Raw genomic sequence first — 23,247 nt, 5'->3', positions numbered from 1 at the left:
GGCGTCTATTGTGGTCGTTTTTAATCAGAGAATTTGGCGCCTGAATGAAAATAAAAGTCATCAAACAGCTTCGTTCAACAGAAACGACGCAGCCTTGAGAACGCCATCCTGTCTCCTCTTCTCTCACTGTCCTTTGGATGTTCTACAAGCTTTGAACGTACAGCTGGGAGTGGCTTCTCTGTGTTCACGCGCCGTCCCTTAATGACAAACGAAAGCTATAACAAGATCGTTACGGAGCTGACAAGCAACGGGGAGAGAACAATTAAAACTTCAGGTCTGGTCATAAAAGGCGTGCTTCGCTTCCTGTGTGGGGAGCCCGGGCCAACAGGAAGAGATGTAAACAGGGGGAAAGAGATACAAAAGAGTGCTAGAGAGAGTGATAGGGCGAGAGAGTGGTAGAAGAGAGAGCAAGAGAGAAACGTGGGGCGTTTTAAACGTTGAATCAAGGCTGTCCATCAAGGGAAGAGAGATAGAATCCACAAACAAGCAGATAGGAGGGAACAAACCCGAGAAGGTGACAGGGACTGAACGAAACCGAGAAAGCTGGGGGGCTGCTCACTCGAGTGTAACAACAGACTGACACACACACACACACACACACACACACACACACACACACACACACACACACACACACACACACACACACACACACACACACACACACACACACACACACACACACACACACACACACACACACACACACACACACACACACACACACACACACACACAGTGCAATTCGTCCGTCACGCTCCCATCCTTCCGTCTCCATTCTCCAAGTCGATAGTAGCCTGTTTGCCGTCCATTTCAGTCGAGTGAAAAGCAGAATGCACAGAAGCACAGAAGAAGAAGAGGAAGAAGAAGAAGAAGAAGGCGTGGCTCGTTAATTTACGCAAGTACAGGCGGTTTGCGGGTGGGGGGTGTGGTGTAGGGGTGGGCGGAAACGCGAGTGGGCGGCGGGGCCTATTGAGGAAGCGGGACCAGGATATCAACGTAGTTGATGGGGAAGAAGCCCGATTGGCCGTTGATCATGCCCTCGTACCAGTTGTCGTCGATCTGGTTGGTCAGGGTGATGATGTCGCCCTCCTTGAAGCCCAGCTCGCCCTCGTTCTCCGGCTCAAAGTTGTACAGCGAGCGGCAACAGGGCTGGTCCATGGGCGCTGTGCGGCATGCAGAGACACAAGACACGAGCAGAAAAGTATAACCTCACGTGGAATATGCGAGTGTAATTGACATGAATAATATATCACATTTTTACACATTAGACTCGAGCGCTGGTTCTCAACCAGCGGTCCGGGGACCACCAGTGGTGCTTGAAGGGGTTCCAGGTGGTCCCCAGCTAAATGATGGAGACTTGGTAACCAAATGGACCCTTATTAGATCTTTAACATTTGAGAGCGTAAAATGAAACCAAATGGTCCATTTGGTTTCATTTTCATTTTCAAGAGTTAAATTATTGTTAAACATCTGCATTACTTCATTTAAAAGAAGTCTACACAATTAGAGAATGTAGAAGAATTGTTATTTTGATCATTGTTTGTTTGCCCGTTATCTCTCCTATGGTACCACATTAATACAGCATGGAACTGTGGACAAAATCTTATCCAACAACCTATTCAAAAGTCTGAGAGGCTAAATCCCATCAAATAGTGGTCCGTGGCTCAAATGCCAAATAAATAATTGGACCTTAATTTAAAAAAGGTTGAAAATCACTGCTCTATACAATTGTCGAAATGTGGGTTTCCTGTACCTTTTTATTTATTTTCCCTTCGTGGTAAAGAGGTGTGCAGAGCAGACTCATCCTGTTCAACATTATTACCTGCCATGGTCAGCACCTCATCAACAACACAGGTGTGCAGTGTGCTCCCTCCCTTGTGTTTGCCTGACTAGACAACATTCAACCACTAGATGTCACACTTGTACAACATCCCAGCTTAATTTCAGCAGTAGTCATTTAAACCTGCACACATTGTGTAATAGTCTGGCAGCTGGGCTTCTTTTGTTTAAAGTGAGACATTTGGTATATAGTATTTTTTTTATTGGCCTAAAATATTGTCTATATACATACAATCATGAATCCACTTGCTGCAGTATTGAGCACTTTCTTTTATAGGGGTTATATGTGACCCTACCATTAAAACACTCCCATCACCCAGGACGAGGTTCTTTGTCCTTTCTATTAGTAACGCCCGACGCTCAGGACGAAGTATTGTCCAAAAGACGAAGTTTATTGATACGAGAACAGATCGCATGGCTGTATAGCCCAGGCGCGCCTGCTGGGCTCTCCTCGGTGACGCGCAAGAGTGAGGCGTCATCGAAAAACTCCCTCCCCTGTTTAGCTGATGAAAACGAAAATCTTAAAACGTTCATAAATCGCGATCTAAATCATCCCGTCTTTTTCTGAGTTAGACGGCGCTCCGCGGTCCAGTCGCTAGTCTCGATAGATTTATTCTTGTCTCCCGTTGTTGTCGATTGACTCTATAGTGCTGTGGCTATTGTTGCTACACAACATCATGAACTTCCGGCCGGTCCGTCCGGAAAAGGCGTCCGTGTTTATAAATCGACTGGGCGCATGAATGTAATGGATTAAATAGTTCCGGGCATAGTGTTATCATCCTATAAAAATGTCAAACTTTCCTTATGCTTTAAGTAGCATGTGACATGTCAAACTAGGCGGTTTTCATGATTCTGAATCCATTCCAAGCATTAGTTTTGCACAAAAAACACTCCTTGGGCTAAAAACTGCCATAGCCGTCATGACAAATGTGATAAGGTCAGCACAAATGTGATGAGGTCAGTACATTTTGGGCACATTTGGGCAAGTAGCTATGGCCGTTTATAGCCCAAAGAGAGTTTTTTTTTGCAAAACGAATGCTTGGAATGGATTCAGAATCATGAAACCCCCCTAGTTTGACATGTCACATGCTACTTAAAGTAAAAGGAAAGTGACATTTTTGCCTTATATAGGATGTTAATGGTAGGGTCACAAGAAACCACTATTAAAAAAAAAAGCTCAATACTGACAACCGATCAGCAAGTGGATTCATTAATGTATGTATAATATAGACAATATTTTAGGCCAATAAAAAAATACTATAATATAGTCTTTTGGTATATTATACCAAATTTCCCACTCCACAACCCCGACTGCCGGACTATAATGATGGCTGGTAAAAAGGTAAAAAGCACTTTAGCCAACAAAAACATAATTATGGATAATGGTTATGGCATGGCATAACAGAGTACCTAAAAAAAAAAAAAAAAGATTTTAAGATTTGAGACTAACCAGCTCAGTGGTATTGTGGTTAGAAACAGAAACAGGAGATAGGGCCGCATGGCTCGGCAAGGCTTACTGAGCAGACTGCAGACACACACAGACACACGCACGCACACGCACGCACACCCACATAGCCACCCACCAGGTGATTTGCCTGCAGGGGACTTGGGGGCTCCTCGGGGAGAGTGCAGCCCCCCGTTGTGACTCTCACTGGGGGGCACGAGCTCCAGCGCCATCCGGGGTTTAGCAGTGAATTCTTTCCTGGGTTTACTCTGGGCTTCCTTTATCCTGCATGGGACAACAAAGCACTCGTCTCACTTCAACTGTGCATGCATGCATGCCAAGGAAACCGTTTATGTACAAAATGGTTATTTTTGAGTGGTGGCACACCGTCTGCAATGCCCAGCTATGTGTGTCTGTCTGTATGTCCGACTTGTCCGTCTGTATGTATGTATTAGGAAAGTAATTTTTTTGGCTGAGTAACGCACATGTGGGCCGGTTAAAAAAAGTCCCCCCCCGGCCTGAGCCGTGGCTCAGCGGTCCAGGCACCTTGGCTGGTAATCCAGTCTGGCAGTGTGCCGCGCGTTCGACTCCCGATCCCGGCGGCCTTTACTGCATGTCATCCCCCCATCTCTCTCCCCATTTCCTGTCAGCCTACTGTCTGTCCCTCCATAAAAAAATAAAATAAAGGCGAAAGCCACAAAAAAAAAAACATTTAAAAAAAGTCCCCCCCCACCTTGGTAGCCACAGAAACGTCTCTGCTTTTGCATGTGAGCAACCCCCCATGGGGAGCAGAAATAACAGAGCCCACCGGTGGTTCTGGGGTGGCGGTGGGAGCAAACATCACATAACAACAATCAGGAACCATATGCAGAAGGAAGGCAGGAAGAAGCAAGCAGTCTACGTGAGCTTAAATACCCCGCCCAATTGGTCAGCTGACTGCCACATCAGCAAATGACATATGGGTCTTGCACACACTGGATACACCCACATAGTAATGCAGCATATTAATCCCTTGAGTATACAGTATGTATGCGCCCTTGAGCACAGCAAGAATCCCCTCGAGTATATCTGACTGAACTAACTCTGCAAGCTACAGTACGTATCATTAATACGAAAATGATAATAACTTTCTTCCAATGCATTCAATGTAGTTATTATTTAGTCACAAGCTCTCGTTAATACTTTTCATTGGTCAAATATTTATAACCCCTTTCAGCTTGGCATCCATACATTACAGTGTACTGTAGGTAGTGGAATATCTCTGTGTTTAAAATCTTTCAAAAACAGACAAAACAGTGGATGTACAAGGTGACAACGCATTGCGGTGCCAACGTGTTAGCATCCACATCCCCCATTTATTTAGCTGTAGCCTGCATATGTGTGCATATACTGACCTCTCCTCCATCTTGCCGGTCAGTTGTTGCAGGATTTCTGTGGAGCGGCTGTGATATTCAAGCTGCGCTGAAACTAATGCTGCCAACTGGCTCACCTGCTCTATCTGCACACACACACACACACACACACACACACACACACACACACACACACACACACACACACACACACACACACACACACACACACACACACACACACACACACACACACACACACACACACACACACACACACACACACACACACACACACACACACACACACACACACACACACACACACACAATATTGTACTGGTGTTAATATCAGTATACTTGTTCTCTAGTCATACACGCACGCACGCACGCACGCACGCACGCACGCACGCACGCACGCACGCACGCACGCACGCACGCACGCACGCACGCACGCACGCACGCACGCACGCACGCACGCACACACACAACACAACAACACAACACAACACACAACACACAACACACAACACACACTCACGTCACTCTCCAGCAGGTTGAACATGCTCTGCTCTGCGACCTCTTTGCTCTCGTCAAACTTCTCCAGAGCCTGCTTGATCTCGTCGTCCTGAACTTTGCCCTGTCTCTTCTTCTTGTAGTCAAAGTCCAGACGACGGCCCTGCATCTTCTTGATGTGATGCTGCGGGGAGGAGGAGGAGGAGGAAAACATAAACATCCTTCATGATGTCGCTGTCTTTTTGTGTTTCTTCGTCAAATGAACGGCCTACGGAGTATTTACAATTTTCTATACTTTTACTTCTACTCCACTACATCTCAGAGGCAAATATTGTACTTTTACTCCACTACATTTACAGTATTTGAAAACTTTAGTTTACTAGTTACTTTGTAGATGCAGATTACAAAACATACATTAACCACTTTAGCCCTATATACAGTACTTCGGTACAGTACAGTATTTCGGCCTTTTGAAAATAGCCGATGTACAAGCTCACAATGTGATGTGACGCATTGTGAGCTACATAACACTAATTATGCATTGGATGTGTATCGTACATGTCTTTAGAATCAAAACCACTGGGTGCCTTGGACGTGTATTGGCGTCTTTAGGTATTTTTTTATTGATATGAAAAAAGTGTACTCCTTGCTGTTTCGTGCATGCGCACTGCCGTTCACTTCCTTGTTTACGGCTCCAAAACAATGGCTCGTAACTCCTAATCTAGGGAACTCTCCATGGTTTTGACCAGAAGGACAATGTTCTGTCTTCATTTCTGACTTCAGCATGCATCGCGTTTGGAATATTAACGCTTCTAGAGAGACCAGTGTGAGGTAAGAATGGAAGATTATGACTCCCGGCTGTGGGGGGGGGAACGGAACGGAACCGCTTTTCAGAGTAAAATCTGCCATATCAGCTGGCACGCCTTTATTTTGAAGAATTCCCTGGCAAAAAAAGTGTTAAGACATTTGAGTACTTTTTCCATCACTGGTCTGTACCTGAATCTCCTTCAGGTCCTTGTCATGGAGGTTCTGGAGTGGGTCCACAAAGTTCTGTTTGACCTCCATGTCCAGAGCATCCTTCACCTCCCCCAACTCCCTCATGGATTCTCCCGCGTCTATCAGAGCCATCCCTGAGGAGAGAGACAGGACCCTGTTCATGATAGCAGCCAAATCCAGCCTGAATCCAGATCTGTGACACGTTGTCCAGATTTGAATCCGATTTGTTTAACACCACTGAGAACAGATTCTACAAATGTCTTCTAAATCGATGTGTTAGTTTTCTGAAAAACCTGTGTCTCTATATCAGTGGTTCTCAAACTATTTCTTGTCAAGGACGGGGAAGGACCCCAAATTATATGTAATTGACTGCCGACCCCCATCTGAAAATATGTTAAGATATGAGTTAAAGCATATTGTATTTAAATATTTGCACATGTTTGTTTTTTTTATTCAAAATGAGCAGATCTACAAGCTCATAGCGTGGGACTGAGTGCCATGTTATGTGCTTGTAGATCTGCTATCTTTCAACAGCTAAAGTTTAAAATAATGCTAAAGTGGTTAAAAGCTAAGGTGACACAGATAGATATGTCACAAACAAATGACATGGGATCCGATTTTTACAAATGCGACTTGAGCCACAATCAGGTGGTTTCAAATCTGATTCAAGTCTGATTTCAGGAGTTCCGTCTCAGTCTGAACGCAGTAACCTGATCTAACCACCCAAGTCGCATATTAAACTGTCCTGAACATAATCCACAAGCGACTATGCCTACGTCATGACGCTGTCGTTACCACGGTAACCAAAGCAGATATGTCGATGCAGGGTTTGGCGTCAATAAAAATCTGTCTGAACACACAGATCTGTGATAGAAAGATGCGATCTGGTCAGTTGTAAATGCAGTGTGAACAGTCGGGCCCAAAAGATCAGAATTGAGAAATAAATCGGATTTGGCTGGATTTTGGCTGCAGTCTAAAAGGGGCCTTATTGATCCTGCAGGGGTAATTCAGTCGCCAGAGGTGGTAGTTAAGGTACAGATGTGTGTGTGTGTGTGTGTGTGTGTGTGTGTGCGTGCGTGCGTGCGTGCGTGCGTGCGTGCGTGCGTGCGTGCGTGCGTGCGTGCGTGCGTGCGTGCGTGCGTGCGTGCGTGCGTGCGTGCGTGCGTGCGCCCACACTCACCAAAGCACGAATCGTCCAGCTCTCGTCCGAACCTCTGCATGGCCTCTCCCAGGACGGCCTCAGCCTGAAGGTAACCCGGACCCTTCTCCGTCCCTCTGATCTTAGACATGGTGTTGATCATGGTGAGCCTCGCTCTGGACGCTATAGGGAGGGACAAACAAAATGCATTAAAGACATAAGAATAAAACCATAAAACACTAGTATAGGTGTCAGGATCTCCGCATTATCAGTGGTGTAAAGTAACAACCGGAAGGACATTTACATAAGTACTGTACTTAAGTACAATTTTGAGGAATTTGTATACTTTACTTGAATATTTCCAATTTCCAATAGCTTTACTTACAAAAAAGCAAAGATTTACATTTTCAACTAAATGCAATGAATTTATTCCAGTAATTTCATGAAGAGATAAAATAAAAATTAAAGAAATTCCATAAATAAGAAAACAATGAGAAGTACTGAAAATAGCCGATCACTGATCTGCTATTTTCTCTTTGGGTCCTACAAGCGGCCAAACGTCTAATCTCTTTTGGGGTCAGGGTTAGAGCCTAAAAAGCTTGGGAACCACTGTGTTAAACTATTCACACTTCTGTGCAGACAGTGCAGTCTACAATGTATGCAAAGCTATGCATATAAATAGCACAGTCGCCAACTGCAGTGGTGGCAGGAGTAAAGTAAACTGGTAACTGCAGTGGAATGCTGAAAGATAAAGCTACAATCCCTAGTTGTATTGTTTTGTTTGACATGACTGCAAAACTTTAAAGGATGGATCATCATTTAAAGTGTTGCAGTCATGTCATGGCCCAAGGATGGGCCGTAACGATATTGCATGTGTGTGTGTGTGTGTACCTGGGTTAGGTTGAAGATACTCTGTTGTTTTCGTCATGATGTCCACGACTGCTCTAGTGGTGCAGTCCACCCTCTGCAGAGACCACACACACACACACACACACACACACACACACACACACACACACACACACACACACACACACACACACACACACACACACACACACACACACACACACACACACAGTGATGACAAGTTCACACATCTCATACTCCATATGATTGTTGATGATGATTATTGTAATCTATCAAAACAACAGTATTGTTGTTGTTGATACAATCCGTATTGACAGTGAAAGTTCCTACAATTCCCATAATGCAGTTTGCAGGTAATAATAATGCCTGGTAATAACTATTTCAGGCTAAAACGGCACCCACTAATTGGTCTACTACAAATAGAAGATAGACAAATCTCGACAGAATTGACACGTTTGTATGGATGTTACCTTTTCCATTTCTAGGAAGTCAGCATCGAGTTTGGTTCCTTCTGCACCTCCAACCTTCTCACTGACTTTCTGTGTGGAGAGAGAGAGAGAGAGAGAGAGAGAGAGAGAGAGAGAGAGAGAGAGAGAGAGAGAGAGAGAGAGAAAGAGAGAGAGAGAGAGAGAGAGAGAGAGAGAGAGAGAGAGAGTTTTAATTTGTCAGTCAAGTTATAAGCAGTAATACAGTACATGCAAAACTCAACTGCCAAAGTGCTCACCCGTACTAAACGCTGGCAGCACATAACCCCAACCCTCAAACGCCTCCACTGGCTAATGGTTAAGTTCCACATCATCTGCAAAGTGCTCCTCCTCACCTACAATGCTCTCCATGGCCTTCAGACTGTCCTCACCTACAATGCTCTCCATGGCCTTCAGACTGTCCTCACCTACAATGCTCTACATGGCCTTCAGACTGAGCAGAACCTCACCTAGAATGCTCTCCATGGCCTTCAGACTGAGCAGAACCTGAGGTCTTCAGACATGGAGCTCCTCATCACCCGGCAAAAAGCATTAGCGCTTTATATGTGGCAGCCCCTGCCCTTTGGAACCCTCTCCCCATGGAGAGTTGCCAGACGCCAACATTGGACTCTTTCAGGTGTGCACTGAAGAGACACTTGTTTACTCTTTTGGTAATTAGTATTTTCCGCCATTTTGAGCAGCTTTATACCAGCTCTGTGGCCTTGTGGTTAGAGTGTCCGCCCTGAAACTGGGGAGTTGGGGTTCGATCCCTGGCCGGATCACACCAAAGACTGTAAAAATGGGACCCAATGCCTCCCTGCTTGGCACTCAGCATCAAGGGTTGGATTGGGGGATTAGATCAACTATAACGATTCCCGAGCGTGGCACGGCTGCTCACCACTCCAAGAGCTAGGTCATGTGGAGAACAACTTTTGCGCAAATTATGTACAAATAGTAGGACTTACAGTACAGACAATTGGAAATACTCCAGGCTAGTAAAATAAATACCTCCAAATTGTACTTAAGTACAGTACTTAAATGAATGTACTTAAATGAACTTAAATAAATGTACTTAGTTACTTTATACCACTGCCTGTGTGAATAAAAGATGTCCCTCTGCTCGGTCCCCTCTCTGATTTCACCCTATACGTCACAACACACACCCTCCTCTCAACCAATCACTGGCCTCCTCTCACACCACCAAGCCATTGGCTGCTGCAGTTCGTTGGAGCCCGAGTGGAATAGTAAGAGAGTGGCGACACTAGCGTTTACTACCTGCGGAAGTGCTCATTCTATCTCAATGGGATAGTTCCAATGTTTGGAACTATAACCCATAGGCACCCGCTTTGCGGCGAGATCAAAGCGTGTCGCCACTCGCCACTCTCTTACTATTCCACTCGGGTTGGAGCCATGTGTGTCCAGCGTAAGGAGGAAGTCAAGTGGCAGTGCGGAGGGGACGCTGCGTCGCTGCCACTCAAGTGACTACTGGCCAATCACAGCACGTCTTTTGAGAAAACATTATACATTGGGTATGAGTCGTATGACCATACAGTAGCGTCAAGAGGTGTCAAGAAAGCATCTAGAACAGGGTCTCCTCTGGGGTTTTAAAACCCCAGAAGAGACGCCTGTTCTAGGTGCTTTCTTGACGCTTGATGCTACTGACTGGTCATACCCATTGCTGTCTGATTGGCCTACCATACATCCCTTTCTGTGACACATGCAGCACACGGAAGCTTATAGCAAGGTTCCGCTATGCTTCCTCTCGAGATACACACGCCCCAGAGCCGAAGGAGGCGTGTACCTTCTTATGTCTATGGTCACAAAGTCATTCAGCGTCATCGAGACTCAGACAGGGTGTCCTATAAACCTCGCCCATTCCAGAATCATCAGTCAAGGCAACTTGCTTAAAAAATGGATCGATAAATAAGTAAACTAATAAATGAATCAATAATATCAATATTGCAGCCTTGCTGTGGACTATGAGCATGCATGAACTGAAGGATCGAGCCCTAACCACACCAGAGGGTCGCCATGCAACTCCTTGCAACATGCAACTACTTGCAACTATTATCCTAATTATTCACCAATGCAAGGACTTGCATTGGAGTGGTTTGCTTTGTTGCAAGGAGTTGCGAGTAGTTGCAAGCAGTTGCAGCTGGTGTGGTTTGGGCATCGTGAAATTGCATTTTATTATATTTTATTAGAAGTTGAATTAATCCAAACGTGTGAACAATAAAATAGCTATTTGTGTTTTATTCTGACGTTTATAATAGCGCCACCAGATGGCGTTATAATTACTTTTCTAATTGATTGATTGATTGAATACTTTATTAGCAGGTGGTGGGGTGGGGGGGGGGGGGGGGGGGGTGCACAGGGAAGTACAGTTCAATATTAGGTATGCTAAGAGGATTTAAACCCAAGAACGCCTATGGCTTGTCCAATGGAAATAAGATAACAGTTAGTATTACAAAATAACTCAACATCTCTCTCTCTCTCTCTCTCTCTGTCAGCCAATTATGTTGGCTTTATGTTTCTGCTGCAGTATCATGCTTAAACATCACCCCCCCCCCCCCCCCCCCCCCCCCTTTCTTTCTCTCTCTCTCTCTCTCTCTCTCTCTCTCTCTCTCTCTCATTAGTCCACATTTGATCAAAGCAGGACGGAGAGTCCACTCTGATCCTGTGGAATCTCCAGAGTTCATGATGACGCATCTTAATTAACATTCACCTCAGAACACAGCAACAGAGGGAGGGATGGGGGGGATAGAACGACAGAGGGATGGGAAGACAAGCTCATGAACCATGACTCATAAAGACTGGCGTCACATTAGTGTACACCCACGTGTACATACATGTGCACACACACACACACACACACACACAAGCGGCAGTGGCTCAGGGGTAGAGGGGCTGTACAGCAGCCGGATGGGATCCGGGGCTCCCCCAGAGTTAGTGTCAAAGTGTCCTTGAGCAAGACTCTGAACCCATAATTGCTTCCAATGTGCCTTGCACGCAGCCACAGTCACACACAGTCACTCTCACACACAGTCACTCACACACAGTCAGTCACACACACAGTCAGTCAGTCAGTCAGTCAGTCAGTCAGTCAGTCAGTCAGTCAGTCAGTCAGTCAGTCAGTCAGTCAGTCAGTCAGTCAGTCAGTCAGTCAGTCAGACACACACACACACACACACACACACACACACACACACACACACACACACACACACACACACACACACACACACACACACACACACACACACACACACACACACACACACACACACACACACACACACACACACACACACACACACACACACACACAAGACTCCCTCCCGTATGCGCGAGCTGGCGATAAACTTCTGGGAACTCAGATCAGACAGACAGACAGACAGACAGATGGTGGAGGTGGAGTGAGACAGAAGACAACATACTTAAATGAGAGAAAGAAGAGAGATAAAGGAAGAGGAGAATGCAGTTGCTATGGAGACAACTATCTGACTGCAGTACATGACCCCCCCTCACACACACACACACACACACACACACACATTGACAGACAGCTACATACGGAGAGAGAGAGTTGAATTGAATTGAGAGAGAAAGAGAGATAAAGACAAAGATAGACACACACACACAAACAATACATACAGTACACCATCTGTCTGTCAAGTGTCAGTCGTATGCCTCTGGTATAGGATGTTCTGTTACATAACGGTGTGTGTGCGCCTGCGTGCGTGTCAGCAAATGAATGCTCATATATGTAGTCGCCTCAGACGACTACAGTGGAGACGACTCCACTCATCTAGACTGAGTGGACACGCCCCCCTCATCTAGACTGAGTGGACACGCCCCCCTCATCTAGACTGAGTGGACACGCAGTCCTCATCTAGACTGAGTGGACAGGCAGTCCTCATCTACACTGAGTGGACACGCCCCCCTCATCTAGACTGAGTGGACACGCCCCCCTCATCTAGACTGAGTGGACACGCCCCCCTCATCTAGACTGAGTGGACACGCCCCCCTCATCTAGACTGAGTGGACACGCCCCCCTCATCTAGACTGAGTGGACACGCAGTCCTCATCTAGCACTTGGAAAAGCGCTATAAAAATGCAATTCATTATAATGCCTGCTATGTCTAACGTTGACGCTACAAACGTGGACTAATCTGCGAATTAGGAATAAGAGGTTATTTTGACCAATCTGTTAAAAGTTAATTATCTCAGTGGTTCTCAAAGTGGGGTACAGTTCAGTTGTCCTTGGGGGGGGGGGGTTCCAGGGGGTCCTATAGTATATCGTCACAATCATTTTAACCACTTCATCCATTCATATGCTGGCTATTCCAAAATAGCAGATCTACAATACTTTGTGCTGCGCTGCGAGCTTGAATTGAATTTTAGAAAAATTGGAAAACCACCAATTAACATAAATCTTCTCTGGGGGGCCTGACACAAAACCTTTTCAGATGGGGTTCCGCAGACCCAAATACATATCTGGTGTTTCCCGGGACGCAAGCGCACAAAAAACGCCATTAATTAATTGATTAATTAATCCCTATTTTAATAGTGAAAATAGGTTTTGAAATGTATGGGATTTCTTTTCTCTCTCTTTTTTGTGGACAATTTCTGAAATTCTTTTGAATAATGTTTTATTTTATATAACTTCATATCTATAACCAGTGGTATAAAGTAAGGACATACTTTACTTGAGTATTTTCAATACATTTACTTCTATTCCACTACAGTACATCTCAGATCCAAAACCTTTACTTTTACTCCACTACATTTATTTGAAAACTTTAGTTGCTAGTTACTTACTGTATATTTTGATTATTATTACAAGACATACATTAACCACTTCAGCCTACAAGATCACAAATGTGTCGCTTAGCGACACGTGTGAATATTTGTATATATTTCAAAACTTGAAATAATTACTTTTGGTACTTTATTAAGTACATTTTCGGACTATTACTTTCTACATTGCAGTATTGATACTTTTACTTAAGTAAAAAAAAACATGAGTACTTTTCCCACGTTGCCTCTCTCTAATCTTCTACTGGGAAAAGAAAACAGACACTAGACACTAGCTGCTTTCAAAGGATTACGCTGGTTGTCATGGAGACGACAGCTCCCTGCTGTGATTGGCCGGCGTGCGATCATTCTGCCACTGCTGTCACCACAGGTCAAGAGGTCAGCGGTGCAGCCAGACAGTGATCACCCATATGAGCATTAAAGGGCCATGCACTTCACCCCTTTTGCAACCAGACAGATCCTATTAGACACAAGAAACACTTAACTGGGGTTTTTGTGTGTGTGTGTGTGTGTGTGTGTGTGTGTGTGTGTGTGTGTGTGTGTGTGTGTGTGTGTGTGTGTGTGTGTGTTGTTTTTATGAAATATTAACAACCGCACCCGTTGTAACTACCACCGTTAATGTAGTAGGTGCATATTCGAGATGCATTTGCAATTGCTGTGGATTATGTGCTTGATCGCGACGATCAAGCGTGGGTACAAGGAGGCTCTACTCACCGGTAGAATCTACCAACAGCCACGGCCCCCCGACGGCCCCTCCCGCGAACATTTACCGGGGAGTGAGGCATTGGACCCGGCTACGTTCCAGCAGTATGTCCGTCCGCTGTCGGAACAGCAATGGGTGAATTTCCAGGCCCAAGAGAAGACTTACAGGGACCGCTTAAACACTAAGCGACCGCCGCACGAGAAGTTTGTTTCCTCTGGCGATCCAGGAAAGTGGATAAAACTCGCTACAATTCTTAATGGAATATTCTTCAAGAACGGAGTATTTACAGCTCAGAGCCACAGTGGAACAGCTTTCGGAATACAACTTCTGAAATACGTGGCAAGAGTTCTGAAGAAGTTCCCGCGGCTACATCCATATCCTGATGTTGTGACAGCTACAACAACAGCTGACTGGATCCGCCTCCAGCTGTGTTCCCTGCGTGACACTGTCCTGCCGTCACTACAAACAGCAGCACGCCCTGGTTCCACCAGGGGGCGTAAAGTCAGCAGGAACAAGCTAGCAGACCTCTGGCAGAAGAGGAGATCTAAGGCAATCCAGGTGATCCTGAACAACAGTGAGTACCTTGACCCCCCCTCCTGCCCCAGTGACATTACTGTCATACAGTCTTTTTATGACAATAAATGTAAAGACCATGGGCATAATAATGATCTTCCACCCCCACCTTGGCACAGAGATGTGCCACCACCTGAACCTACATTCCTTCCTAACACTGAGCACTTTACTGCTGAAGAGGTACAGGATGTTCTACATGGCCTCCCTAACTGTAAAGCCAGCGGCATCGATGGGGTGACATACGAGACTCTAAAAACCACACAGTCGTGTCAGATTCTAACGCCAATCTTTAATGTCTGTCTGGAAAACAGAAGAGTACCAGATTCATGGAAGGGAGCATTAATCCACCGTATCCCAAAAAAGGGCAATATTCCTGAGGATCTAACAACATGGAGAGATATATCTCTCCTACCTACCATCTACAAGGTGTTCATGAAGTGCGTACTAGCCAGAGTCCTTCCATGGCTCGTGGATGCTAACATCTTGTCCACCAAGCAGAAGGCTTACATCAACAGGCAGGGCATGAATGAGCATGTTTTTAGCCTCAAAACAGGAATAGATGACTTTAAGCATGAGTCTTGTAAACTGTACTGTGTTTTCCTTGACTTCAGAGACGCCTTTGGAACATTAAGCCACAAAGTCATGATTCAATCACTGGAGGAAATACAGCTGCCCCAGATGTTTATTGACATTGTGAAAAATGTTTACAGGGGCTCCTTTATTCAGGTAATATGTGGGAAAGATCTAACCCAGCCAACACCACTACAGATAGGCATTAAAACTGGCTGTCCATGGAGCGCAGTCAATTTTATTATTGCCACCAACCAATGGATAAAGTGGATGTGTCAGTGTGCCCCCCACGGTGTTATCTCCCCCAACCCTGTACAGGGATACGCGGATGACATTTCCTTGGCCTCTAGGGAAGAGAGCACAGTCAAAAACATGCTCTCCAGGACGGACCGCTTTTTAGAATGGTCAGGCCTAGAGGTCAAAAACACGAAATGTGCTGTCTTGTACGAAAGGAGGAGTGGAGGGAACCGGTGGTACCACTCCAAAACAGACACACCCCCAGTTTTCACCATAGCCTCGAAACCTCTACGTGTATACGCTCTCCATGAGACATACAACTACCTTGGACATAAAATCAACATCGCAGGAGAATGGAAGGAGCAGGTCAACAACATCTTGTCTGATTTTACATCTCGGCTGGACCTGATTGACAGGTGTCCACTGCCCCTGACTATGAAGTTGGAAGCAATCAGACAGGTGGCGCTCTCCAAAGTTCAACACCTGTTCTCTAATGTCCACATTCAACAGAAAGGTCTGCGTGAGATGAATGACAAAACAGTGAGCCTAGTGCGAAAATGGTTTGGACTCAACTCACACAGCACCCGCGACATCATTTTTCATCCACAGTGGGAGGGAGGACTGGGGGTCCCAAACGTGGAATGGATCTATACCAGCATGAGGATTTCTCACCTCTTAAAAAGGTTAAACAATGACGACAAGGATGTTAGGGAGCTGGCTCGATCCTCCCTGTTCCTGGACCTAAGGAGGCGTAAGGTCCCACTGGCCAGGGAGTTAGAGCCACACTTCCTTGGCTTCCGGAGGAAACCCAACGGGAAACTGGACACCCGTTCCACTGGCTTTGGGGTTTGGTCGGACTGGCCAGACCTAAATGACCTCTGTGTCCGTACTGGAGTGTCCCTGGAGTGGGTGCGGTCTGACTCAGAGACTGTGAGTGTCTCCGAGGATATCATAACTGACCCCCTCACCCAGGTCAGGGCAACGGTCACCTATGCTGGACACAGTCACCTGCTAACATCTACAGGTGCCAGACGAGTCCTCATGGATGTACACCAGCACCAACAACAACAACACTGGACTGGACTAAAACTCCAAGGGAAGCTTGCATGTCTTCCCCATGCTGATCACTCCGTTTCACACGCATTCATCAAGAACACTGCACTCAATGAGGACATTATCACATTCACAGTTAAGGCCAGACTACAAGTCCTTCCCACCAGACTCAATCTATCCATCTGGTTCCCCACCACTCAGGTCCCTCATTGCTTGCACCACACCACAGAACTGTCACACATCTTGAATGGATGTTATGCATACACAGTGATGTAAATAGGTTTTCAATGTAATGGGTCCCGGGATGCACAGGTGGCGTGCCGCGTCGCGTCCGAAACGGTTGAGAATGACAGAGTTACCGTGTGGCGGCCCCTCTACTGTACTGTAATGTACTGGCACCCCCGAAAGCATACAGTTAATAAGTGCGTGTGTGTTTGTGTGTGCATTAGGTTGCGCACAGATGGTGAAAAACAACCATGCTGTTTTCGTGCTCATACCCAGACACCCAGCCACCCACCCACACACATAGCTCCGTAAGGGAGTGGTTGCACCACTCAAAAATAATAATAATAAAACATTTTTTATTTTATTTTATTAAAAAATATATATAAACATATCAAATAGGCCTATACAGTATATTTTTAATGTAGGCTAGTAGTATTAGCAAGCACAACTCAGTAAGAAATACTAATAGTGGGCAACAGTGGATTTAACATAGCTTAAACCAAAAGTTGTTTGCAGTTGCAATTATTATACTTCAGTCAAAATATCGGCGTGTGTTACACAATGTGTGTTTCCCATTGAATCGGGTCTGCTTGTCACGCTAAAACATGTTCCCCTAAATATTTCTGTCGGAGGCAGCGCCGTTTAGTTGAGAGAGTTGCGACATCTCCGTTCACTGCTTATTCGTGGGGCTGATCACTCCATTGTCGTCACTCTCTGTCTCTAAACAGCTCTAGTCTAGAGGCTGCGCTGAGTGCGCTCAGTCAGAGCCAACATGGCGGCGCACAGCGCGCTGTGTTGACAGTGTTGTTACAGACTAGTGATTCCTACGTGGATTTTATTTTTTATAACATAGGATGAGGTCGGATGCGGGCATGCAAAATGATCGTGTCCGTAGATTATTGTTTTACCGCATTTTTTTCCCCCGCGATTTTTTTTTCTTCACGTGGATTATTATTACTGTGTGCCGAGTACCTCCGCTCAACCTCTGCGTCCATGGGACGCATAGGTTGAGCGGAGGTTGCGGCCCAAAACTATAAAGTGCGTTTTGGGACGCAAAACGCACCCTATTTACATCACTGCATACAAAGGAATGTACATAGCACGCCATGATAGAATAGTGGAACTCATAGCAAAGGATATATCAAAATACCATGCATCTTCAGTGAGAATGTACAAACATTCCAAGGTCATTCCATCCATGTTTCAACTCAGTGATAACTCAGATACCTTTACATCTCTAGCAGCTAATACACCAGATATTGTTGTGGTTGATGAAGAGTCCAGAGAAGTGTCTGTATTAGAGATAGCCTGTACCTTTGACCACAGCCTAGAGGAAGCCTTTATGACCAAGGTCATAAAATACCAACCACTTCTACATAACATCTCAGAGCTGGGCTATAGGTGCAGACTATTTGTCTTTATATTTGGCAGCCTAGGGCATATGCACAGACTGGTTGTTAGAGGGTTCCAACAACTTGGGATGCCCAAAAAGGAGGCAAAAAGGCTAGCAAAGTATTGTGGTGTCTCTGCTATAATTGGCAGCCGTCATATATGGCGGAGACGCTGTTACTTATACCCATAGAGTACTGAGTGACATGCCTGTTGTACCACGAAAACACATGCCATGATTTTGCAGATGTAACTCTAATGCACCTATAATATTTGTGTCCTTGTATGCATATCCTTTGTGTGGACATAAATAAATGGTTAAAATGTGTGTGTGTGTGTGTAATATGTGTTTTTAGATTGTTTACTATCTCAAAGTGCCAGTGATGTCCATAGACCACTGGCGGAAAAACTTGGTACCGGGCCGGGGGGGTGACCGCACGATCGGGCCCCGCCGAACCTGACTCCCAAAGCCCCCCCCCCACCACTCCGGTTCCATATAGCCTACTATCCCATCGACGGCGACGCTTGACGTCGCGTAACATCACTTTAAAACAAACATATCCCAGCAACTGCAGATAAGTTGCTCTCTCAACTTGATTAAGGTGTCAGACAAGCTAATACAAATCGTAGTTCTTTGTATGCTTGCTGCATGTGTGCAAGCACCAGATACCCACAGAGCTCACAGGTACATGTCCCTGCACTACAGTGCACGGTGGACCCACTTCTGAACTAAAATGTTATATGGCACGGCGGCCAACAGCTCCAAGTACATCCTTGCAGGCGGTGACGGTGAGTAACAGTACTGTACTGTAGCCTGCCTGCCTGCCTGCCTACCTGTTTTGGGCAGCTGCTGCTGCTGATTTTACCAGCGTGATACGCCTAATGCTGGCTGCCGCCGCCGTAGAGGATCCACTTCCACCATGTTGAACGTATATTCCAAAGAGTGTACATTGTTTAAGTCAAATATGCGCAGCATGGCTTATGGTAAATATATAAACTTTGGCCAAAAGCATGTGTTTAATCCACCACCATCACTTCTAATGTTTAGTCAGTCCCTCCCTCCCGGCATCATGATCTGAATTCTGAAACACAACTGTCTGTCATGGAAGTAGGCTACAACCGAAACAGACTTCCTCTTCCTCTTCAAAATAAGAGCTATACTTGGAATGATTAGCCAACACTAGTTTTATTTCTTAAGTGAACTTACAGAATGTGTAGAAAGATTTGTAGCGCCCTGAGAGATAATGCTTTGAATGGGTATCTGTCGTGAATGACTGTGTAACACTGTGTGGTCGTCGATCGATCATCTGACAGCCCCGGGCCCCTGGAGTCACGGGCCGGGTGAAACCACACCCCCCTTCCCCCCCCGGTAGTTCCGCCCCTGCCATAGTACACTGGTCTCACTTCCTTCCTGGACTACATGCTGTCTCAGTGAGACAGCCCACATGGGGTGTGTCTCCCCTCCACAAGTGCTCCTTTCATCTGCAAAGTTGGAATTCCGTGCAGGTGATTATTTTTTCTAAGAATGAGTCAGAGTTGGGAAGCACTCGTTTTCAATAACACAACATCCTGCTGCCTCCTGCATGATGTGCAATTTAGAAAACAAGTGGTATACGCAGGACTGTTGACTTGAGTGATTTCCAACGAGTGCTTCCAAACTCCAGCGCTCTATGCTGCTCAATGTTTTGCCACTCTATTTTTTTGCCACTCAGTTGTTCCCAAAGTGGGGCCGCGGGTACCCCAATGGGTCCTTGAGGGAGTTCCAGGGGGTCCCCAGCTAAATGATAGTTTGGAACCAAATGGACCCTTATGGGTCTGTAAAGATAAATTATCATTGCTTTTACAATATAAATTGGGGTCCCAGAGATAGAAATGCCATTCAATGGGGGTCCTTAGCCTATTACATATCAAGAGACATGGCCAAAGCATTTTTGGGGGCCCCCCCCGAGTGTCCTGTTGGGAAAGTCATCCCATCCCTTTAATTTAGCAGGTACGCCTTCCCTGCACATGACATGACACATTGCTATTTAAATGACAAATTCTGCAAGCTGGAGGAGAAGTGAAGGATTTTCTGCTGAGGAAACTGACCAGCTCTCACGCATGCACGCACGCACGCACGCACGCACGCACGCACGCACGCACGCACGCAGACAGACAGACAGACAGACAGACAGACAGACAGACAGACAGACAGACAGACAGACAGACAGACAGACAGACAGACAGACAGACAGACAGACAGACAGACAGACAGACAGACAGGGTTTTGATTTGATCTCAAATCAATGACAATCACATCTAACCCAACAACCGAGGACATCAAAGGACAGAAAGGATTATGAGAGACGGAGAGATCAAATGAGAGACAGAGAGATAAAGGGAGAGTGGGAAATAATGAGTGATAGGGAGAGAGTGGTTGATAAAATGAGAGAGAGAGGATCATGAGATATTAAAATGAAGCATTTCCTATTTCAGATGAAATCATGTAAGGTCATATTAAATCTGATTTATTTATTCTGATTGATAAATCTTTCACGTAAATTCTTTCAACATGCACAATAGCAGCACCCTGACTCTGTTTGACCAGAATGGAACAGGGCCTTTTAATATCATCGGTAACACCTGTGAAGGAAGATGGAAGCGGCCTGGAAGTAGTACGAGTTAATTCCAAAATGGCATTATGTGCGTAGAGCCTATTGGCTTTTACAAAACAGTCCATCATAGATCAATCAGCATCTTAGCTCTGAGTGGATAATTGGATCAGACGGACAGTAGTGATTGGCTGGAATGATTAAATCAAAGCTGCATTATCTGCAGTGAGTAGGGATAATGACTGGAGTAAAGACATGATGGAGGAGAGGAGAGGAGAGGAGAGGAGAGGAGAGGAGAGGAAGAGGAGAGGAGAGGAAGAGGAGAGGAGAAGAAGAGGAGAGGAGAGGAGAGGAGAGGAGAGGAGAGGAGAGGAGAGGAGAGGAGAGGAAGAGGAGAGGAAGAGGAGAGGAAGAGGAGAAGAAGAGGAGAGGAGAGGAGAGGAGAGGAGAGGAGAGGAGAGGAGAGGAGAGGAGAGGAGAGGAGAGGAGAGGAGAGGAGGACCAGCTGAGAGGAGGCACATTTGTTTCTTAATGTTCCTTAATTGTTGAATTAAAACAAACAATAATAAACTTTATTTATATAGCACCTTTCATACATAAAATGCAACCCAAAGTGCTTCACATAAAACAAATAACAAGCAGTGGAATGCCGAAATGAAATGCCAAAATGAAATGCACAAATGGATCGTCGGAGGTCCAAAAAGGGGACAGAGTGGCATTCCAACGCACCGGCCACTCCAACTACGTGGCTTCCGTGTGCAGTGGGTTAGGGTTAGGGACAGGGTTAGTAATGTTAGGGTTAGGGACAGGGTTAGTAATGTTAGGGTTAGTAACGTGTGCAGTGGGTTAGGGTTAGGGACAGGGTTAGTAATGTTAGGGTTAGTAACGTGTGCAGTGGGTTAGGGTTAGGGACAGGGTTAGTAATGTTAGGGTTAGTAACGTGTGCAGTGGGTTAGGGTTAGGGACAGGGTTAGTAATGTTAGGGTTAGTAACGTGTGCAGTGGGTTAGGGTTAGGGACAGGGTTAGTAATGTTAGGGTTAGTAACGTGTGCAGTGGGTTAGGGTTAGGGACAGGGTTAGTAATGTTAGGGTTAGTAACGTGTGCAGTGGGTTAGGGTTAGGGACAGGGTTAGTAATGTTAGGGTTAGTAACGTGTGCAGTGGGTTAGGTTTCTGGTTTAAGGACTTCAGTGTTTTTTACCATACTATTGTATGAGTACCGAAGTAACCCTTGTGGAAATGTGGTGTTTAATTTTCAGTGGTGTAAAGTAACGAAGTACAATTACTTCGTTACTGTAATTAAGTACAAGTTTTGAGAATTTGTACTTTTATTGAGTATTTTTCTTTTTCTGTACTTTTACTTTTACTTCGTTACATTTACAAGGAAAAAATCGTACTTTTAATCTGCTACATTAAAATTGGACACCTTTCGTCACAAATTAAAATCTTAATCGCATATTTCCGCGCAGTGCGCGCACAACATGCGAAATATGCGGGGCCCGCTTGATTTCAGTCATTTCACAATCCCCACATTTTCAGCATAACGTTTATAAAGTCATCGCCTCGCCCTCACTCATTCGTTCACATTCACACAGAGAAGCATTGTGGTGTGGTGAAAAGCTGGACAGAAGCACCCGTCTCTCTCTCTCTCTCTCTCTGGTGCGGTGAATAAACTGTGTGTGTGTGTGTGTGTGTGTGTGTGTGTGTGTGTGTGTGTGTGTGTGTGCACACGCACGCCCGGCTCTGTTTTCGTCAGCTCGACAGCTCGTCATCATAGCTGTTATTTTGCATGGCTGTGTTGTGAACACATACCGGTACAACATTCACAACACAACTCACCCACCCAGGTGATGGCAATACTAATCACTGTAGTCTTACCATACATTGCATCAAAACTCGTTAAAGTTGATAGCTGTTTCAACTTTCTCCCTCGTATTTCTACTTTATTGAAATAATGTCATCCACATTGCATAGCCTATACTGCAGGCTTTGTTGACTAGATTTAGAAGACATTTTCAAGCTCTGGCTCTTGATCGATTATTTATATGGAGAAATCATTTAAAGATGGAGTGCCACAATTTTTGTATTTTTCCAGTTCTGTCACCTCTATGAGGTGACAGTACTTCATTAGACACCCTGGAGTCACCCCTCCCCTTTTATCATACAACTACAGCTGTGGGTGCGGCTTAAGTTCAGGTGGATCACCATCCATCACCATCACCACCCACCAGGCAAACCAGGCATACTTAAGGAACTGGTGGGCGTGCCCACATAAAAACAACATTTTAACAAATACTGTACACTTTTTTGAAAAAATTATACCTCCTTATAAGACCTGATGATCATGTTTTAGGGTGGAAAAAAATCGCGGCACTCCATCTTTAACATGCAACTATGTGATGGGTGACAGGACAGCTTGCCCAATTCCCTCGCAGAGTGGAGTGGGTGGGGCTTAGTGAAGGGCTTA

At 45.4% G+C, this 23,247-nt stretch overlaps 1 protein-coding gene across 1 annotated transcript in view; it reads right to left on the bottom strand.

The window, feature by feature from the left end:
* Positions 1–747: 747 nt before the first annotated feature.
* Positions 748–23,247, bottom strand: part of LOC306913991 (endophilin-A1-like) — a 46,782-nt gene continuing 24,282 nt past the window's right edge. Inside the window, exons 2-9 of the mRNA XM_079490849.1 lie at positions 8,629–8,697; positions 8,180–8,252; positions 7,331–7,471; positions 6,151–6,284; positions 5,180–5,338; positions 4,681–4,784; positions 3,426–3,571; positions 748–1,166 (exon numbers count right to left, since the gene is read on the bottom strand). Coding sequence (XP_079346975.1) covers positions 970–1,166; positions 3,426–3,571; positions 4,681–4,784; positions 5,180–5,338; positions 6,151–6,284; positions 7,331–7,471; positions 8,180–8,252; positions 8,629–8,697 — 1,023 coding nt within the window. The 3' untranslated portion in view covers positions 748–969. The remainder of the gene's footprint in view (positions 1,167–3,425; positions 3,572–4,680; positions 4,785–5,179; positions 5,339–6,150; positions 6,285–7,330; positions 7,472–8,179; positions 8,253–8,628; positions 8,698–23,247) is intronic.

Source organism: Electrona antarctica, assembly GCF_951216825.1.
Source record: "Electrona antarctica genome assembly, chromosome: 21".
Lineage (NCBI taxonomy): Eukaryota > Metazoa > Chordata > Actinopteri > Myctophiformes > Myctophidae > Electrona > Electrona antarctica.
The sequence above is the reverse complement of the archived record's forward strand: the minus strand, read 5'-3'. Positions and strand labels throughout refer to the sequence as shown.